General features: G+C 42.4%; 1 protein-coding gene across 3 annotated transcripts in view; it reads right to left on the bottom strand.

The window, feature by feature from the left end:
• Positions 1–688: 688 nt before the first annotated feature.
• Positions 689–18,099, bottom strand: part of NIM1K (NIM1 serine/threonine protein kinase) — a 74,098-nt gene continuing 56,687 nt past the window's right edge. For 2 of the 3 annotated variants that reach the window (XM_075269061.1, XM_075269071.1), the window contains exons 2-4: positions 12,667–13,506; positions 8,308–8,576; positions 5,713–6,719 (exon numbers count right to left, since the gene is read on the bottom strand). In XM_075269061.1, coding sequence (XP_075125162.1) covers positions 5,970–6,719; positions 8,308–8,576; positions 12,667–12,967 — 1,320 coding nt within the window. In that variant the 5' untranslated portion in view covers positions 12,968–13,506 and the 3' untranslated portion in view covers positions 5,713–5,969. Of the gene's footprint in view, positions 835–5,712; positions 6,720–8,307; positions 8,577–12,666; positions 13,507–18,099 lie in introns of those variants that run through there. The other variant, XM_075269079.1, reaches the window with a different exon arrangement.

The following is an 18,099-nucleotide window of genomic DNA, read 5'->3' as shown; positions in this document are numbered from 1 at the left end:
AGGGGAGAAGCTAACCAGCCGTCTGGCATCTCAGGTGCTGCTCCTCTTAAAGGGGCGGTGGGGATTTCTAGCCATAACTTTGGCTGTATCCATCCCCTTCCATTTCTTTATCCAGCCGTGTCCCCAGTGAATTGTTGACGTGTACCTTGATAAATGACAATGACCAAGTGATAGTAAAATAGTGATTTATAGAACACATTTAACATCCGAGAGCAAAATAACACTGCAAGGCCTTCAATACAACCTGCACTGAATTACAATGGGTGTCAGTAATGTAGTCATTCTGCATGCACTACAGAAAAAAAACACAGAAAATGCAAAAAAAAAATAACACAATACTTTAAATATTCAGTCAGACATGGTACAACCATTTACAGGAAGAGAAAATAACGTAAAGTGAGGTTAAAGTGCACATGCCGATAAACCAGTGAACGATACAGTGTAGAGCCATGTGGAGTATTGCTGCCAAATATACAACCTGCACATGGGATGGACCTGGCGTCAGTGTCGGCGACTACCTAAGAAGCCTTTACTATCCTGCTACGATGGGCACAATCATGACCAGCAGGTTGGGGGGTCCGATAGGACCAAATATAGTCTGAGCAATGTAGGCTTATGTGACCGTATATTGCCACTGTACACTGTACAGGGATGGGTCACTGCCTTCTATTATACACCCTAATGTGCTGTATACGGTGTTAATACAATGACGTGGTGCAGGATTCTTGGCCTTCTGAGCCCATAGTAATCGGCTCCTTCATCAGGATACGAGCGGACTTTGGATTCTGTCCAGTTCGTGAAGGTGACCTCTGAGTTCTTCAGTACCATATGTACCTGCAATGCATTGCAAAGCAAAAATTAATACGATGAGGTCTGAGCGCACCTAATGCCCCAAATCACCTTAGCAGAATGGACTACGTGAGCTGCTACAAGCCGCTTTGTACAGGAGGAAGGATTTCGGTGCTGGGTCTAGATGAAACGCAAGGATGCATTGCAGGGTATTACGGTAAAAAAAGAACTGAAAGGCTCACGTGAGAAGCTATAGTCCGCCCAGGCCTCCATGGGGACCTTTGGCCTTGCGATGGATGTTCAGACCTCAATGTTATCTCAGACAGGATAAAAGTGCAGGAATTCTTATATCCGTAGAGAAACATTGATGTGGCATGACCAAAAGTCTCCATGTGGCCCTTAAAGGGGTTATCCAAGATGGAGAGCAATCTCAGGGGTTACACCAAAACAAACAAAATAACCTCATAATTTCCTATCCTCACTGCTTTGTTGTTTTGTCCTGGTCCCTTTTGTATCCTACGGCCGTAAGTCGGGACAGTCACACCATCGCTGAGTCTTAGCTGTCGTGTGAGTCTTTCTTCTTCCGGCACGGGACCAGGACTGAACAATAGAGTCAGGAGATGGAAGAGTATGGCTTGTTTTGGTTTGTTTTATGCCCAACTTGCCTGCCCATGCGTTTGCTCTATTCCTGGACAACCTCTTTAAAGGGATTGTCCCTCCGTAACAACTTTTCACAGGATAGATAATATGTGGCTGATCGCTGTGCACCACCACCATCATGTAGGTCCCAGGTCCCCTTTTTTGGAGCAATGGCTGTGCATGTGCACTGACACTCTAGTTAAAGGGATTGTCCAGGAACATGAAAACAAAAAACCTTGCCTATCCCAGGCTCTCCGGTGTTCTGTCAAGTCCCATGGCGTGTACCGGATTGTGTCCCAGCAGTCCTCACCACACATGACCACTGAGACCAGTCAGCAGCCTATGGAAAGGACATCACCGGTGACGTCCAGGGTCATCTCTTGAGGCTACTGATTGAACTCAGTGGTCAAGTGCGATTAAGACTTTTTGCTGTAACAAGCCCCAGGGCACCGTGAGATCTGATAGCGGCCTGGGACACCGGAGAACCGGGTCAGGTGAGTATGTTTTCTTGTATTTATTTTTCACCTCCAGGAAAAAAAACATTTTGTAACGGACAATCCCTTTAATCTTTATAAGACTGACGGAAATAGCCAAGTAAAGCACGCAGCTCTCCTCTTCAGCCCCGTAGACTTTGAACATAGCCCCTGTGCACATACCCCTACTCTATTCAACCGACACAGGAAGGTCCCCAGCGATCAGACACGTCACCTATCCTGTTGGTATAAGTTATTATGGTGAAACAACCTGTTTAAAGGGCTTGTATGAGACTTAAAGAGGATCAGATTTTTAGTTTCCAGAAACAGCGCCACCCTAGACTATGTCAGGTATTGCAGTTTAGCCTCATTTACTTTAAGACTGCGAAAGAAGGGAGAAGGCAAGCGACTCGGGTGCCAGCTGCTGGATCCAATCACATGTTCCAGGGTTGGATCCGGCCCGGAAAGTCAAGGTTTGACCAACATAGAACCCAGGAACCCAATAAGTTTTAAAAAATTTCCTGGATAACCCCTTTAATGGAGCTTACCTGCAATACCAACCACACCCTATGGACAAGGGTGGCGCTGTTTTGGAGGGAAAAAAAGGAGGCCTTCCTATAGGTCTCATACAAATCCATTGAAAGGCCACTTTTAATCGATGTATCCCATAAAAAGCTCAGTGCTATTAATATAGAGGGAGAAGCCCAAAATATGAGGCACATAAAGGGTAACGGGAGAGCGCTACATGGGTGAAGCATGACTCCAGTTTTATATATGCAACTTTTTGGTGCTCCTATAGAAGTGACTGGATTTTCAGTGACTTCTATGGAACGTGTCAAAGTTGCAGGAGGGTAAATCTTTTACAATCCACCCAGTCATGTGTCACGTCCCCATATTTAGGTTTATATACAATTCACACAATTTTTTATCCTATGGACCCCTCCGTCACTGTCCGGTCCATCATTGCTAATACCCCCTTATCCTCATCTTCTCTATAGGTGAGAATGAAACGTAAAATATTATTGTCACACCCTCTTAACAGCACCAGAGCAGCAGTTTGCTTTATGGCAAGCAGTAAAACGTATCAAGTGTGCTTTCTGACGTCAGTAACACACGGGTATAAGACGAGGTTAAAAATTGCTACAACCCAAAATATACTCAGGAAGACTATTTCTATCAAAAATAGTGATTTCCTAAAAATCATCCCATCCAAACAGTGGTCACCAGTAACTGTAAAACTCAATTCCTCGCAAATGACGGATCTAGGAAAATATCAAACCCAAAAAAAAAAAGACGTGATACGGTATAAAACTTTAGAAATCCTATCAGATATAGTGTATCGGGGGTCAACCAAAAATAGAGGGATTTTTTTTTTGTATCTTTAAATAGTTAATTCTGTTATACAATAAACATATTTAAAGACAAAAATTTGGTAAAATTACAAAAACGAACCCATATCTGATATTCGTTCCTCCACGTAAAACTGTTCTGAAATAGTTGAAAATAATTCCAAAAAAACCACATTTCTTAAAACAGGAGTGCAGCATCTGATACCAGGTTCCAGGCAACCAGCTGTCTTGCTTTATGGCCGACGATCATTTGATTACCTGGGGTTAGGTGCGTTGAAATGGTCAGAGAAAATTCTGGCAACAGTCTGGCTCTCCTTGCTTAACAGACGGCAGGGGTCTGACACCAAGCCCACCACCGGTCTGTGGTTCAGCCCCATTCCCTTGAATGGGACTGAGTTGCGATCATTGATTAATCTAAGGACCTGTGTCTCGCTATACGGTGCTTCTATAGGACATCATATGGCGATATGTGTCCCGGGAAGCTGTGACTAACAAGCAGGCATCTTCAGGGAGAGGAAGGAGACCAGCAGAGGAGCAGAGCAGATTACAACCACCTTCTTATCATCTTTATGAAGCAGCCCGAACACCTTAAGGACCTGTACTTGTCATCTATTCACTTACCTTATGTCCCAAGGGCGTACTGCTTACTAACCAGCTGCTTTATTCCAGCTCTGTATGAACAGTGGCTTATTAGTTTAATCCTTTTCTTATCAACATCACGTCATTTCTACAAGCTTTTAACATGGTCACCCTGACCCGAAATAAGCGGGCGAGCAACTGTTCTGAGTAACATCTGAGCAGTGTCCTATGTCATGTCTTCTAGTGGGGACTATACAGAGAGTAACTTGGATGTCAATGTTTGAAGAGGATCGCAAAGGCCGGGTCCACACGGGAGTTGTTTGGACCGGATTTGGACCTAGTTGCGGCATCCCATTCTGGATTAGGTCCAAATGAATGGGCCTAGTCGGGAGGGAGTGCCGCGAGGAGGACGTCAGCTGTGGAATCCACCTGATGAAAGGGCATGTCGCCCTTCAATTGGATTCCAGATTCGCCCCGACTAGGTCCATTCATTTGGGCCTAATTGGGAGCGGGATGTCGCAACTGGATGGCGGTGTACTGTATGCACTGCACCGGTATCCAGTCGCGGCTAGCCGTTTTTTGGACCGGATTCTGAGGTGGCTAAATCCAGTCCAAAAAACTCCCATGTGAACCCAGCCTAAGCCTTTTAAGCCATGGCCCCAATGGAGAAAAACACTGAGCTTTACATTACCTGCAAAGTAAATGGGATTCCCGTCCACACATTGCAGAAAAAATCCACGAAGGAAAAGCTGCGTTTTCAAAATTTTTGTAATAAATCACAGCGAGTCAATTATACCTAACGAAATTCTGGTGTTTTCCATAAAATAGGGACAGAAAGTCCACAGAAGAAAACTAGGTGAAAATGCAATGTGTTTATTTTTTTTGCTCCGTTTCACTACGTGGGGCCTCAGCCTAAGGGGCTTTCCCGCAAACTTAACCAGATTTAAATTTCTTAACAATTGAAAATTCAACATATGGAATGCAGACCTAGGGCTCAACCATTCTTAGTGCAGAGATTTTCTTTGTCTATATCTCTTGTACAGATATATATATATATATATATATATATATATATATATATATATATATACATACCAATACGTTATATGCTTAGAAAATATTTTTGGACACATACAACGTACTTCCATATAGAGAAATATCATATTATTTTTGTATCTTATGCATGTAATGAAAAATACCTTTGAGGCTTTTAGGCAAAGAAAATCTTCTCATTAAAAATGGTGGAGCCTGTGGCGGCAACGCCCTAGAATCAGATGTCTAATATAGACAACTCAGTCGCTGCACGGTTCTCCATATCCATTGACTAGCCACTGGGTCATTGACTTAAGCACGGAATTATGGAGGAATTATGTCGGTGGGTGTTCATATATCTGCAAAGCTTCTCTTGGTGCCAAAGCTACAAGAACCCTGGGATCTATTATAAATCCATGAGTTCCATCAAAATTTCACTGTTATAAAGAGAACTGTGACACTAGTGTGAGCAGAGCCTTATACCACTACATGAATGAATATTGATCATAGGCTCTGTTCACACTGGCATTTTCTGGAATGAGGTTCCATATTCTCCATATTGGACTATCTTCATGAGTCCAATTGACTTTTAATGGGTACGCTCAACAACCACTCCATTCAGGGTCCCGCCACCCTCTTAGCCCCTGCACCTTGTTGTCCCTTATAATGAGTCTTCCCACAACTTTTTGTAACAAAAATGATCAATATTGTAAGACAGTCCTGGTAGGTTTTGGTCATTGCCTTCAGATATAGAGGTCTGAATTTCTAGGCCAGGTATCAACCAGGACCTTTAGAGTATTGGATGGACATATTATCATTATATAAGTACCACAATATTTGCAATGTTCCTTCCCCGGGAGGTTACTCTTGTCCCATTAGATGTCTACCATTTTGTCAGGGGAACCCCTACCGAGCATACGTGGTGTTGTTGTGGCACTGGCACTATCAAATCCCTTAGAGCAAACCTTAGCCGTAGCCGTTTAAGGGAGAACTTTTTGCAAAAAGTTCTTAAAGGCATCACTGAAAATTGGTGTACAAAGATAAAAAAAGTAAGCAGCCTCTCATCTCTCGAGTATTTCAGTTCATTTTGTCAAGGATTGAAAACATTTTATAAAATGGAACAAAATTTAGATGTGTGCCTGATTTCTCGGCGGGTTCGGTGAGGCCTCTTTGTGGTCTTTTCTTTTGGTTCCGGGTGTGTTATTATTGGAACGTTCTCCACCGCCTTTTTCTTCTGGACTCTATGAAGAACAATCCGATAAATCCCTGTTATTGAGCTGCGAGAATCTTTGCCCCGATTGTTTAGAATATGTTCTTCTGTAATTCCCAGATTTTCCAAGACGTTCTTCACTTCGGTTTCATCGTCCTTCAGGGTACTGGCGTCCAATAAGTGTTTTGGATCCAGATTAAAGGGTTCTAATGGTTTTGGATATTGTATATTATGCATCCATTCACTGTTCATGATGTAGTCTACACTACATCTTTCGGAAGGAACGGGTTGAAGCATCGCTTTGATCAGCCTCTGGCAGGGTTCGGATACGTATGGAGGAATGGAGTAGGTTCCATCAAGAATGCACTTCTTTAATTTGGCCACTGTGTCTGCTCGGAACGGCATACTGCCCGTCACCATGAAGTACAGGAGTATGCCCAAGGCCCAAATGTCAACAAAAATGCCAATGTAGTGTTCGTCTCGAAAGAGTTCGGGGGCCGCGTATGGTGGAGAGCCACAAAAGGTGTTCAAGGTCTCGTCTTTTTTACTTATGGTGCTGAATCCAAAGTCTCCGACCTTGACACAGGTGTTACTGGTGTAGAAGACATTTTCTGCCTTCAGGTCTCTGTGTATGATTTGGTTGTCATGCTGAGAATTAAGCACAGGTAGGATATAATTATTCAGAAGAATCATTATGGGATTAAGCATTTTATAATAATTGGGAGATGGATTATAGAGAATAAAGAACAGAATGTGCGGAGAGAATTGGAACAGAACACAAGAATACATTGGCCATTGAACTGAAACCTGAAACTTCTCTTGTGCTGCACCCATTCTTTAGAACCTACCACAAGTCACTTAAAGTATCTACCGTACTTACTAGTACTAGTACTAAACACCTATGTAATATACTCACTCACACGTTCCTCATGTGACCTCTCTATCCGCTTCTTTTTCCATACATTCAGTATATGATCTATCAGACCTCAATGAACCCTCAAAATGTCTATTGACGTCATATATAAGGCCTAAATCTTGGGCAGTAGCTCCACAGAGCATGCATGTAAAATTCAACCAGCGCATGCGCAGTCCAAAACCCTGCATGAACGCCTCTAAGGAAAGTGGGGAAAACGGGACTTGTAGGAAATGTTGTTTGGGGCTCACTATAGTAAACCTGACATATTTATTGGAATTTCTATACAGAGCATGCATGTAAAATACAACCAGCGCATGCGCAGTCCAAAACCCTGTATGAACACCTCCAAGGAAAGAGGGGAAAATGGGAATTGTAGGAAATGTAGTTTGGGCTCACTATAGTAAACCTTACATATTTATTGGAATTTCTATACAGAGCATGCATGTAAAATATGACCAGCGCATGCGCAGTCCAAAACCCTGCATGAACGCCTCCAAGGAAAGTGGGGAAAACGGGACTTGTAGGAAATGTAGTTTGGGGCTCACTATAGTAAACCTGACATATTTATTGGAATTTCTATACAGAGCATGCATGTAAAATACAACCAGCGCATGCGCAGTCCAAAACACTGCATGAACACCTTCAAGGAAAGTGGGGAAAACGGGAATTGTAGGAAATGTAGTTTGGGGCTCACTATAGTAAACCTGACATATTTATTGGAATTTCTAGAAGCTAATGATCAAATAGGGTGGGATAGGGATGGCTTAAAATGAAGTCTTCAGACCCCAGAGTATAATAGGTGGAGGCCCAGAAGAGGTGACAAAAAATAACATTTATACTCACCTTCCCTCACCTCACCCACCAATAGGTGGAGGTCCAGAGGAGGTGTAAAAAATAAAAAAAAACATTTATACTCACCTTCTCTCTATTGGGCCTCCTTGTGGCATCCAACGCTCTCCTGGTGATGTCATGTCAGGCCTGTGATTGAGCCACAGTAGTGACCTCAGGCGCATGACGTCACTGAGGACCAAGAGAGCGCTCCAGACATCGCGAGGAGGTCCAAAAGAGATGAGGGAAGGGGAGTATAAAGGTTTTTTATTTTTACACCTCCCATGGGCCACAACCTATTATACTCTACATTTTGGTTAATCCGGGATGACTCCCCAGAGTATAATGACTTCACTTCTAGCTCTATCTGAACTTGTTCGACCCGAAACCAATCGTGAAACCAAGCCACCCGAAACGTAACGAATCTTGGGAGATTCATCCATCTCTACACCCAACGTAAAACAAAGCATATATGTGCAAACCCTAACTCACCATATGCTTGACAGCGGACACTATCTGCGAAAAGATCACTTTGCTTTCTGATTCAGATAACTTTCCGTCTGTGTTAATTTTGGCAAAAAGCTCTCCGCCTCCCGCGTACTCCATGACAAGATGCAGCTTAGACAGAGTCTCCACCACCTCGTAGAGTCGGATGATGTTAGGATGATGCAGTTTCTCCATACTGGAAATCTCCCGTGATAACAGGCGTTGCGTCTTCTGGTCCAGCTTTGTCTTGTCTAATATTTTTATTGCAACTTTTTCTAGGAAAAAAAAAATTTACACAAATTTACACAAAAATTTACTTCCAATGGATGAAAAAGACTTTCAAAAATTGGTTACGTCCCTCACATTCATAGCGGTCATGGAAGCTGAGATGTATTGTGCTGTTTGGCAGACATATTATACTGATACAGATGACCTGTGGATAGGTCATGATTAGAGATGGGCGAATCGGTTCATCATGAGTCGGGTTCAATCTGAATATCCTAAATTGTTGAGTTTTTAACAAAACCGAAGAATTAGAGATTCGTCATGGGCAAACTAAACTGGCCACCATGAATTGGATTTCGGTAAATTATTATACTCTGGGTTCTCATCAGACCAAAGTATAATAGGTGGAGGCCCAAGGAGGGGACAAAAAATATAGAACATTTTTACTAGGGTTGAGCGATTGGGATGGGAACAGATTGGATCCCAATCAGCGATTGAGCAAATTTCACAATTGCAATTGGCTGGAAAATGATCGGAAATTGGATTTTGAAATCTCAAGATCGACTCAACCCTAAAAGCAATTTTTCCCATAGAGAAGCATTGACTAGGGTTGAGCGATCGGGATCGGGAAAGATCAGATCCTGATCGGCGATCAAGCAAATTTCACGATCGGGATCGGCTGGAAAATGATCGGAAACCGGATTTTAAAAATTGATCCTGAAATCTCAAGATCGGCTGAACCCTAAATTTTAATCAACTTCCCTAACCTCTTTTGGACCTCCTCATGGTGTCCATGACTCTCCAGGTGATGTCATGCACCCCGGCCTGTGATTGGGCAACATTGGTCACATGGGCACACCTGGGATGATGACGTGGGTGATTGGGTGATCGAGCATTTGCTGGGTGATCAGGTGACCACTATCAGGCCTTACAGTGTGCGTTGTGGCACGATGCCCATCACCAAAGTTCAAGAGTGAACAATTAAAAATAACATTCAACAAAACTAAACAAAAAAAATCCTATAAAACTTCTATTTATTCCCCATCAGCTGCAGTAATATCAGCGGCCGCCATCACCAGTGTGACTCATGTTCCTTTCATCCCGTGCGGGCAACGACAGGAACTTGTATCTCTGCCAAAAGACAGCACAGTCAGGATCAGTGTGGGTGAACGAGGCCGAGGGGATAATTCCGTGATTTCTGAATTTTCACTATAGGGGGTCTTATGTGTCGTATGCAACCCAAGTACTAATTGTTACAGGCAATGAGATGGAACGCTTTGTATTCTCAACCCTTTTTGATAAAGAAAACCCATGTACAACAACATACGTAGCAGAGCTGAACTGTTCAGTTTGTTAACATTGGTTGAAAAAAACTCCATTTACGGTAGCGGTGATCCAAGAGTCCTTCCCAACTCTAAATATAGCAATTGGATCAAAACCCTGATTATTTCATGTTGTCTAGTCAGGTAACGTGTTAGGGTATGTTTACACAGAGGAGTTTCAAGCTGATTTTGAAGAGGAATCTGCCTCAAAATCAGCTCCAAAATCCACCTGAAATCACAGATTTTTTCAGCCTCATCTACAGGCCTAATTCACACGTCTGTATGCATGGACATGTGAAGTACACGTTAGCCCCGGTTCACATCTGCGTTCAGGCCATTCCGTTCCCCTCTCACATGAAAAATGCGGAGAGAAAAGTCCTGCAAGCAGCACTTTTTTCTCTACATTTTTCATGCGGAAACCAATTATAGTCTATGGCAGACCTGGGCAATATACGGCCCGTGGGTCACATCCGGCCCTCTGACTGGTTCTGTCCGGCCCACATAGCTTGTGGGATAAAAGGAGATGCTGAATGGGAAGTCCGCTAAAGGACCCTTGATGACGTCATCACAGGTCCTTTAGCTCACTAGGATAGGCTAAGACTCGTTAGTGGGCAGAGCCACACGGGACAGTGTGGTTGCTGCTCTACACAGAAAGAGCAAGCTGTCAGGAAAGGAGACTGATGGAAAATAAGGAGGAGAGAAGAGACAGTATGTGTGAGTAAGAGGAGGGAACTAGGGGCAGTTAAACTGATGGCAGATGTAGGGGGGACATTAAACTGGGGCAGCTGGAGGGGGATGTGTCTGCCTTTAGTTGTCCCCAGTTTAATGTCCCCCTCCAGCTACCCCCACTGTTTAATGTCCCCCTCCAGCTGCCCCAGTTAATTGTCCTCTCTAGTTTCTGCTGGTTTATACTGGGGCACCAGGAGAGGGACTTAATACTGTGGTACATTTGGAGGGGAACATTATAATGTTGGGGTATATAATGTTAGGGTGACTGTAGGAGGATTATACTTTGTGGGGGCACATGCAAAAATGATTGAGAATGGGCGGAGTCAGTGTATAAGTGGGTGGAGCTAAATTTGCCGCAGCACCCATAGCCCTCTAGAACGGTTTTAATTTCTCATTTGGCCCCATGGGAAAATTAATTGCCCACCCCTGGTCTATGGGGTCTGCGGGTTTCCTTAGGTAGCCACTTTTTTATGTGAATTAGGTGTCAAGCAGACTCTCCGAACTGAAACCCATGCGCAGATGTGAACCGGGCCTAAGATCCGCTTATCACGTCTGTAAAAAGTAGATCAAATTTCCTTTTACATAATTTTCTATAATTTGTATGTTTTCGGGTCCATAATGAAAAATGGATGACACATAGATGTAATTTTTTTTCTTTTTTTACCCGTTTCACCTGTTTTTTTCACCATACGATTCGTAAAAAAAACATGGACGTCTGAATTAATCATATTGCAATGAATGGATACATACGTCACTTGTGAAAAACGCAGACGCCACACATACGTGATATAAAGACACGCGAATGAGGCCTCATTTAAGTTAATGAGATGCAAAAAAATACTGCCTGGCCCTTGCAGAATTTGCAAATTCCTTGATGGATTCCATGGCGGAATTTGGCCAACCAGAGAAATTCCTTGTGCAAGTTCAACGGTGTGAACATACCCTTAAATTCCACTTGAGATCTGCCTCCCATTCATCTCCATTGCTCCGTAGCTGATTTTTTTGGCTAGTGGGAAAAAACTAAACATCCAAGAAAACAGAAGAGAGAGCACCGCGCGGCACCTTGTGCATTACCCTTTTAAAGTGATTCCACAAAGTATTATTCAACATATAATCACCTTTAAGCGCTGTGAAGTGATCACAGCACTCAAATATCACTTCATAGACAAAATGGCTAGTAGCTGGCAGATCTTAACCGTGAAAACACGTATGCATGGTACTATACAGAAAAGGACCTATCCAACCAACTTCTACAGAAGTATCAAATGGATAAAAGGATCCGCGCTTACCAACCGTAGTTCTTGTTGCATTCATTTATTAAAGCCTCACACACAACGCGTTTCGAAACCGGAAGCTGGTTTCTTCTTCAGGTGCACAAAGGACATCCTTTGTCCTTTGTGCACCTGAAGAAGAAACCAGCTTCTGGTTTCGAAACGCGTTGTGTGTGAGGCTTTAATAAACGAATGCAACAAGAACTACGGTTGGTAAGCGCGGATCCTTTTATCCATTTGATACTTCTGTAGAAGTTGGTTGGATAGGTCCTTTTCTGTATAAAACTAAACATCCAGCATGTTTAGGTGGATTCGGCTTGAGAACTCCCATTGGAACGAATGAGAGGCAGAAAAAAAGCCGATTTGCCGACCAACTCAGAATTGGAGCAGAGTTTGCAAATTCTATTCTGTAACAGTTTTCGCTTTTGGAATTCGGATCTTACAAAAGGAGGTTGTAGCCTTTCCGAAATCAAATTCTGCTTTGGATTCCATGACGCTTTCTGAAGACAAATTCCACATCGGTCTCTGCGTCGGATTCCATGACACTTTTTGTCAAGCAGAAAAAATTCTGTTTCCAATTCATGAAACAGAAATTTTCTGCCTGACCATGCCGTCCCTATGGACATAACCTAATGGATGTTATCATTGCCCCAAATTACTGGTCTCATATGAGGAACGAGAACCTTTAGGACCTCTTCAGGTCACCCACATCCAGTCCAGCCCCTATGGTTACACCATTGCACATTGCTAAGGTCTTCTCCTCGTCTATGTTTCATATACAATAAATCAGCATTATAAAGAATGGACATAAATGTTACCTTTGGTAAGTACATGAATCCCGAGTTTCACTTGTGAGAAATTTCCACTTCCGATTTCTCCGCGAAGCCTGTAAAGGCCAATCCTTTTACCCAGTGCCATCTCCTTGACTGTCTTCTCATCATGCGACATGTCATGGTTGAGCTTCTCAAAGGGCGTTAACTTACGTTGCTTCCCTTCTCCATCTTGTTCATAGCACTCCGAGCGGGCGTAATCTTCCAGGCTGTCCTGCCGGTTCCAGCGGGAATACCGCTGGTTCCCCGGACCCCCTCCATTCATGTACATTGCCGTCATGGTAAACATTTGGGCACCTTAAGGTAATAGTCTTGTTGTATGTCGGTAGAAAGTAACAGTCACAGACCTCAGGTCACAGTCAGATGGTCCGAGTACCCAAAACGTCCAGCAAAAGTTGAAGTTGGGAGGAAGCACTTGTAACGAAACGTCTTCAAGTCTCGTGAATGGCAGCAATAAGTCTTATAATCCCCCTTGAGCCTGAAATTTTTTTGCCTTCAGAAGTGTTTCCAGGAGATCTCATGTAGGGGACACTTCGCCTCTCGTTGTCATTGCGCCAGATGAAGATGTTGCAGAGTTCTTCTCCCGTTTCATCCTATCTCCTCGGCTCTGAAGCGTCTACTTTTGAGGCACAGCTTCCAGCCTTAGAGAAGGATTGTGCAGGTCTGCAGATGCCGTCTTGTGCTCCAGGGTAATAAGTCACTTTCCGAGTCACATGACATGACAGAGCAGGATTAAGCGGCTGCAATGTCACATTAGCCTCCTTAGCACTGACAAGTCTGCTTTAGATGCTTGAGCCTTCTCAAAAGTTATCCAGACGTCTGGTCCCACTAAGGAGAGAGATGGAGAGAATGTCATTAATACTTAAGTAAACCACTTTCTTCATAGGGGCGGGTTTATAGTGAGGCGGATTGATGTGAGTGTCAGGAGTTTGTGGCTGGGGGAGGAAGAATGAATGCAAGAAATGTAAACCGCCTCTAAGCCAAAAACTGAATGTGGTGTCCAAGGCTACATCTGTATTATTTCCATTATGGTTCCTTACAAGCTCTGCAGTACTACCACCGTAGACGTCTATGGAGACCTACTCTATGTCTCAGAAGTCATACAGAGGTGAGAGGTGTAAAGATGGCCATGTGGTCTCAATAGCATCAGCCATATACTTGTATGGCAAACACTGTGACAACCTTCTGAGACGGCTTATCTAACCTGAGAAGAAAAGGATATTATTCAACATCTTCAATCCTTCTTTTCCCAAAGCATCCATACACATTAGGCTCGGGTGGTGTAAGACCAGGTTCAGCGTATTTTGCTAAATCAACAACGGAAATCTTCCTGCTGGAGACAGAAAAAGTTCCTGCTCTTCAATGTGAGTTACAGGCAGAATTCGTCTCAAGATCGAGCAGGATACTTCATTATACCACTAGGAGATATTTATCAGCTCTCGTAAAAATAAATGTCTGTATCACACAATGATACAAGGAAAGCGGTCAGTAATTCTTACTGTATCTCATAGGAATCCGGTCAGGTGTTACTAAGAAACCTGCTCCAAATCATATCAACTTACTGTGTATATCACAGAGCTCAGCTTCTCTCCTCTATCATATAACCCTATATATCACAGAGCTCAGCTTCTCTCCTCTATCATATAACCCTATATATCACAGAGCTCAGCTTCTCTTCCTTTATCCTATAACCCTATATATCACAGAGCTCAGCTTCTCTCCCTCTATCATATAACCCTATATATCACAGAGCTCAGCTTCTCTCCTCTATCACATAACCCTATATATCACACAGATCAGCTTCTCTCCTCTATCATATAATCCTATATATCACAGAGCTCAGCTTCTCTCCTCTATCATATAACCCTATATATCACAGAGCTCAGCTTCTCTCCTCTATCATATAACCCTATATATCACAGAGCTCAGCTTCTCTCCTCTATCATATAACCCTATATATCACAGAGCTCAGCTTCTCTTCCTTTATCCTATAACCCTATATATCACAGAGCTCAGCTTCTCTCCCTCTATCATATAACCCTATATATCACAGAGCTCAGCTTCTCTCCTCTATCATATAACCCTATATATCACAGAGCTCAGCTTCTCTCCTCTATCATATAACCCTATATATCACACAGATCAGCTTCTCTCCTCTATCATATAACCCTATATATCACAGAGCTCAGCTTCTCTCCTCTATCATATAACCCTATATATCATAGAGCTCAGCTTCTCTCCTCTATCATATAATCTTATATATCACAGAGCTCAGCTTCTCTCCTCTATCATATAACCCTATATATCACACAGATCAGCTTCTCTCCTCTATCATATAACCCTATATATCACAGAGCTCATCTTCTCTCCTCTATCATATAACCCTATATATCACAGAGCTCAGCTTCTCTCCTCTATCATATAACCCTATATATCACAGAGCTCAGCTTCTCTCCTCTATCATATAACCCTATATATCACAGAGCTCAGCTTCTCTTCCTTTATCCTATAACCCTATATATCACAGAGCTCAGCTTCTCTCCCTCTATCATATAACCCTATATATCACAGAGCTCAGCTTCTCTCCTCTATCATATAACCCTATATATCACAGAGCTCAGCTTCTCTCCTCTATCATATAACCCTATATATCACACAGATCAGCTTCTCTCCTCTATCATATAACCCTATATATCACAGAGCTCAGCTTCTCTCCTCTATCATATAACCCTATATATCATAGAGCTCAGCTTCTCTCCTCTATCATATAATCTTATATATCACAGAGCTCAGCTTCTCTCCTCTATCATATAACCCTATATATCACACAGATCAGCTTCTCTCCTCTATCATATAACCCTATATATCACAGAGCTCATCTTCTCTCCTCTATCATATAACCCTATATATCACAGAGCTCAGCTTCCCTCCTCTATCATATAACCCTATATATCACAGAGCTCAGCTTCTCTCCTCTATCATATAACCCTATATATCACAGAGCTCAGCTTCTCTCCTCTATCATATAACCCTATATATCACAGAGCTCAGCTTCTCTCCTCTATCATATAACCCTATATATCACACAGATCAGCTTCTCTCCTCTATCATATAACCCTATATATCACAGAGCTCAGCTTCTCTCCTCTATCATATAACCCTATATATCATAGAGCTCAGCTTCTCTCCTCTATCATATAATCTTATATATCACAGAGCTCAGCTTCTCTCCTCTATCATATAACCCTATATATCACACAGATCAGCTTCTCTCCTCTATCATATAACCCTATATATCACAGAGCTCAGCTTCCCTCCTCTATCATATAACCCTATATATCACAGAGCTCAGCTTCTCTCCTCTATCATATAACCCTATATATCACAGAGCTCAGCTTCCCTCCTCTATCATATAACCCTATATATCACAGAGCTCAGCTTCTCTCCTCTATCATATAACCCTATATATCACAAAGCTCAGCTTCTCTCCTCTATCATATAACCCTATATATCACAGAGCTCAGCTTCTCTCCTCTATCATATAACCCTATATATCACAGAGCTCAGCTTCCCTCCTCTATCATATAACCCTATATATCACAGAGCTCAGCTTCTCTCCTCTATCATATAACCCTATATATCACAGAGCTCATCTTCTCTCCTCTATCATATAACCCTATATATCACAGAGCTCAGCTTCTCTCCTCTATCATATAACCCTATATATCACAGAGCTCAGCTTCTCTCCTCTATCACATAATCTTATATATCACAGAGCTCAGCTTCTCTCCTCTATCATATAACCCTATATATCACACAGATCAGCTTCTCTCCTCTATCATATAACCCTATATATCACAGTGCTCAGCTTCTCTCCTCTATCATATAACCCTATATATCACAGAGCTCAGCTTCTCTCCTCTATCATATAACCCTATATATCACAGAGCTCAGCTTCTCTCCTCTATCACATAATCTTATATATCACAGAGCTCAGCTTCTCTCCTCTATCATATAACCCTATATATCACACAGATCAGCTTCTCTCCTCTATCATATAACCCTATATATCACAGTGCTCAGCTTCTCTCCTCTATCATATAACCCTATATATCACAGAGCTCAGCTTCTCTCCTCTATCATATAACCCTATATATCACAAAGCTCAGCTTCTCTCCTCTATCATATAACCCTAAATATCACAGAGCTCAGCTTCTCTCCTCTATCATATAACCCTATATATCACAGAGCTCAGCTTCTCTCCTATATCATATAATGTTATATATCACAGAGCTCAGCTTCTCTCCTCTATCATATAACCCTATATATCACAGAGCTCAGCTTCTCTCCTCTATCATATAACCCTATATATAACATAGCTCGGCTTCTCTCCTCTATCATATAACCCTATATATCACAGAGCTCAGCTTCTCTCCTCTATCATATAACCCTATATATCACAGAGCTCAGCTTCTCTCCTCTATCATATAACCCTATATATCACAAAGCTCAGCTTCTCTCCTCTATCATATAACCCTAAATATCACAGAGCTCAGCTTCTCTCCTCTATCATATAACCCTATATATCACAGAGCTCAGCTTCTCTCCTATATCATATAATGTTATATATCACAGAGCTCAGCTTCTCTCCTCTATCATATAACCCTATATATCACAGAGCTCAGCTTCTCTCCTCTATCATATAACCCTATATATAACATAGCTCGGCTTCTCTCCTCTATCATATAACCCTACATATCACAGAGCTCAGCTTCTCTCCTCTATCATATACCCTATATATCATAGAGCTCAGCTTCTCTCCTCTATCATATAATCTTATATATCACAGAGCTCAGCTTCTCTCCTCTATCATATAACCCTGTATATCACAGAGCTCAGCTTCTCTCCTCTATCATATAACCCTGTATATCACAGAGCTCAGCTTCTCTCCTCTATCATATAACCCAATATATCAGAGCTCAGCTTCTCTCCACTATCATATAACCCTATATATCACAGAGCTCAGCTTCTCTCCTCTATCATATAACCCTGTATATCACAGAGCTCAGCTTCTCTCCTCTATCATATAACCCTATATATCACAGAGCTCAGCTTCTCTCCTCTATCATATAACCCTATATATCACAGAGCTAAGCTTCTCTCCTCTATCACATAACCCTATATATCACAGAGCTCAGCTTCTCTCCTCTATCATATAACCCTATATATCACAGAGCTCAGCTTCTCTCCTCTATCATATAACCCTGTATATCACAGAGCTCAGCTTCTCTCCTCTATCATATAACCCTATATATCACAGAGCTCAGCTTCTCTCCTCTATCATATAACCCTATATATCACAGAGCTCAGCTTCTCTCCTCTATCATATAACCCTATATATAACATAGCTCGGCTTCTCTC

This window comes from Leptodactylus fuscus, chromosome 1 (assembly GCF_031893055.1).
Source record: "Leptodactylus fuscus isolate aLepFus1 chromosome 1, aLepFus1.hap2, whole genome shotgun sequence".
Taxonomy (NCBI): Eukaryota; Metazoa; Chordata; class Amphibia; order Anura; family Leptodactylidae; genus Leptodactylus; species Leptodactylus fuscus.
Note: the sequence above shows the minus strand (reverse complement) of the source record. Positions and strands in the feature narration are given on the sequence as shown.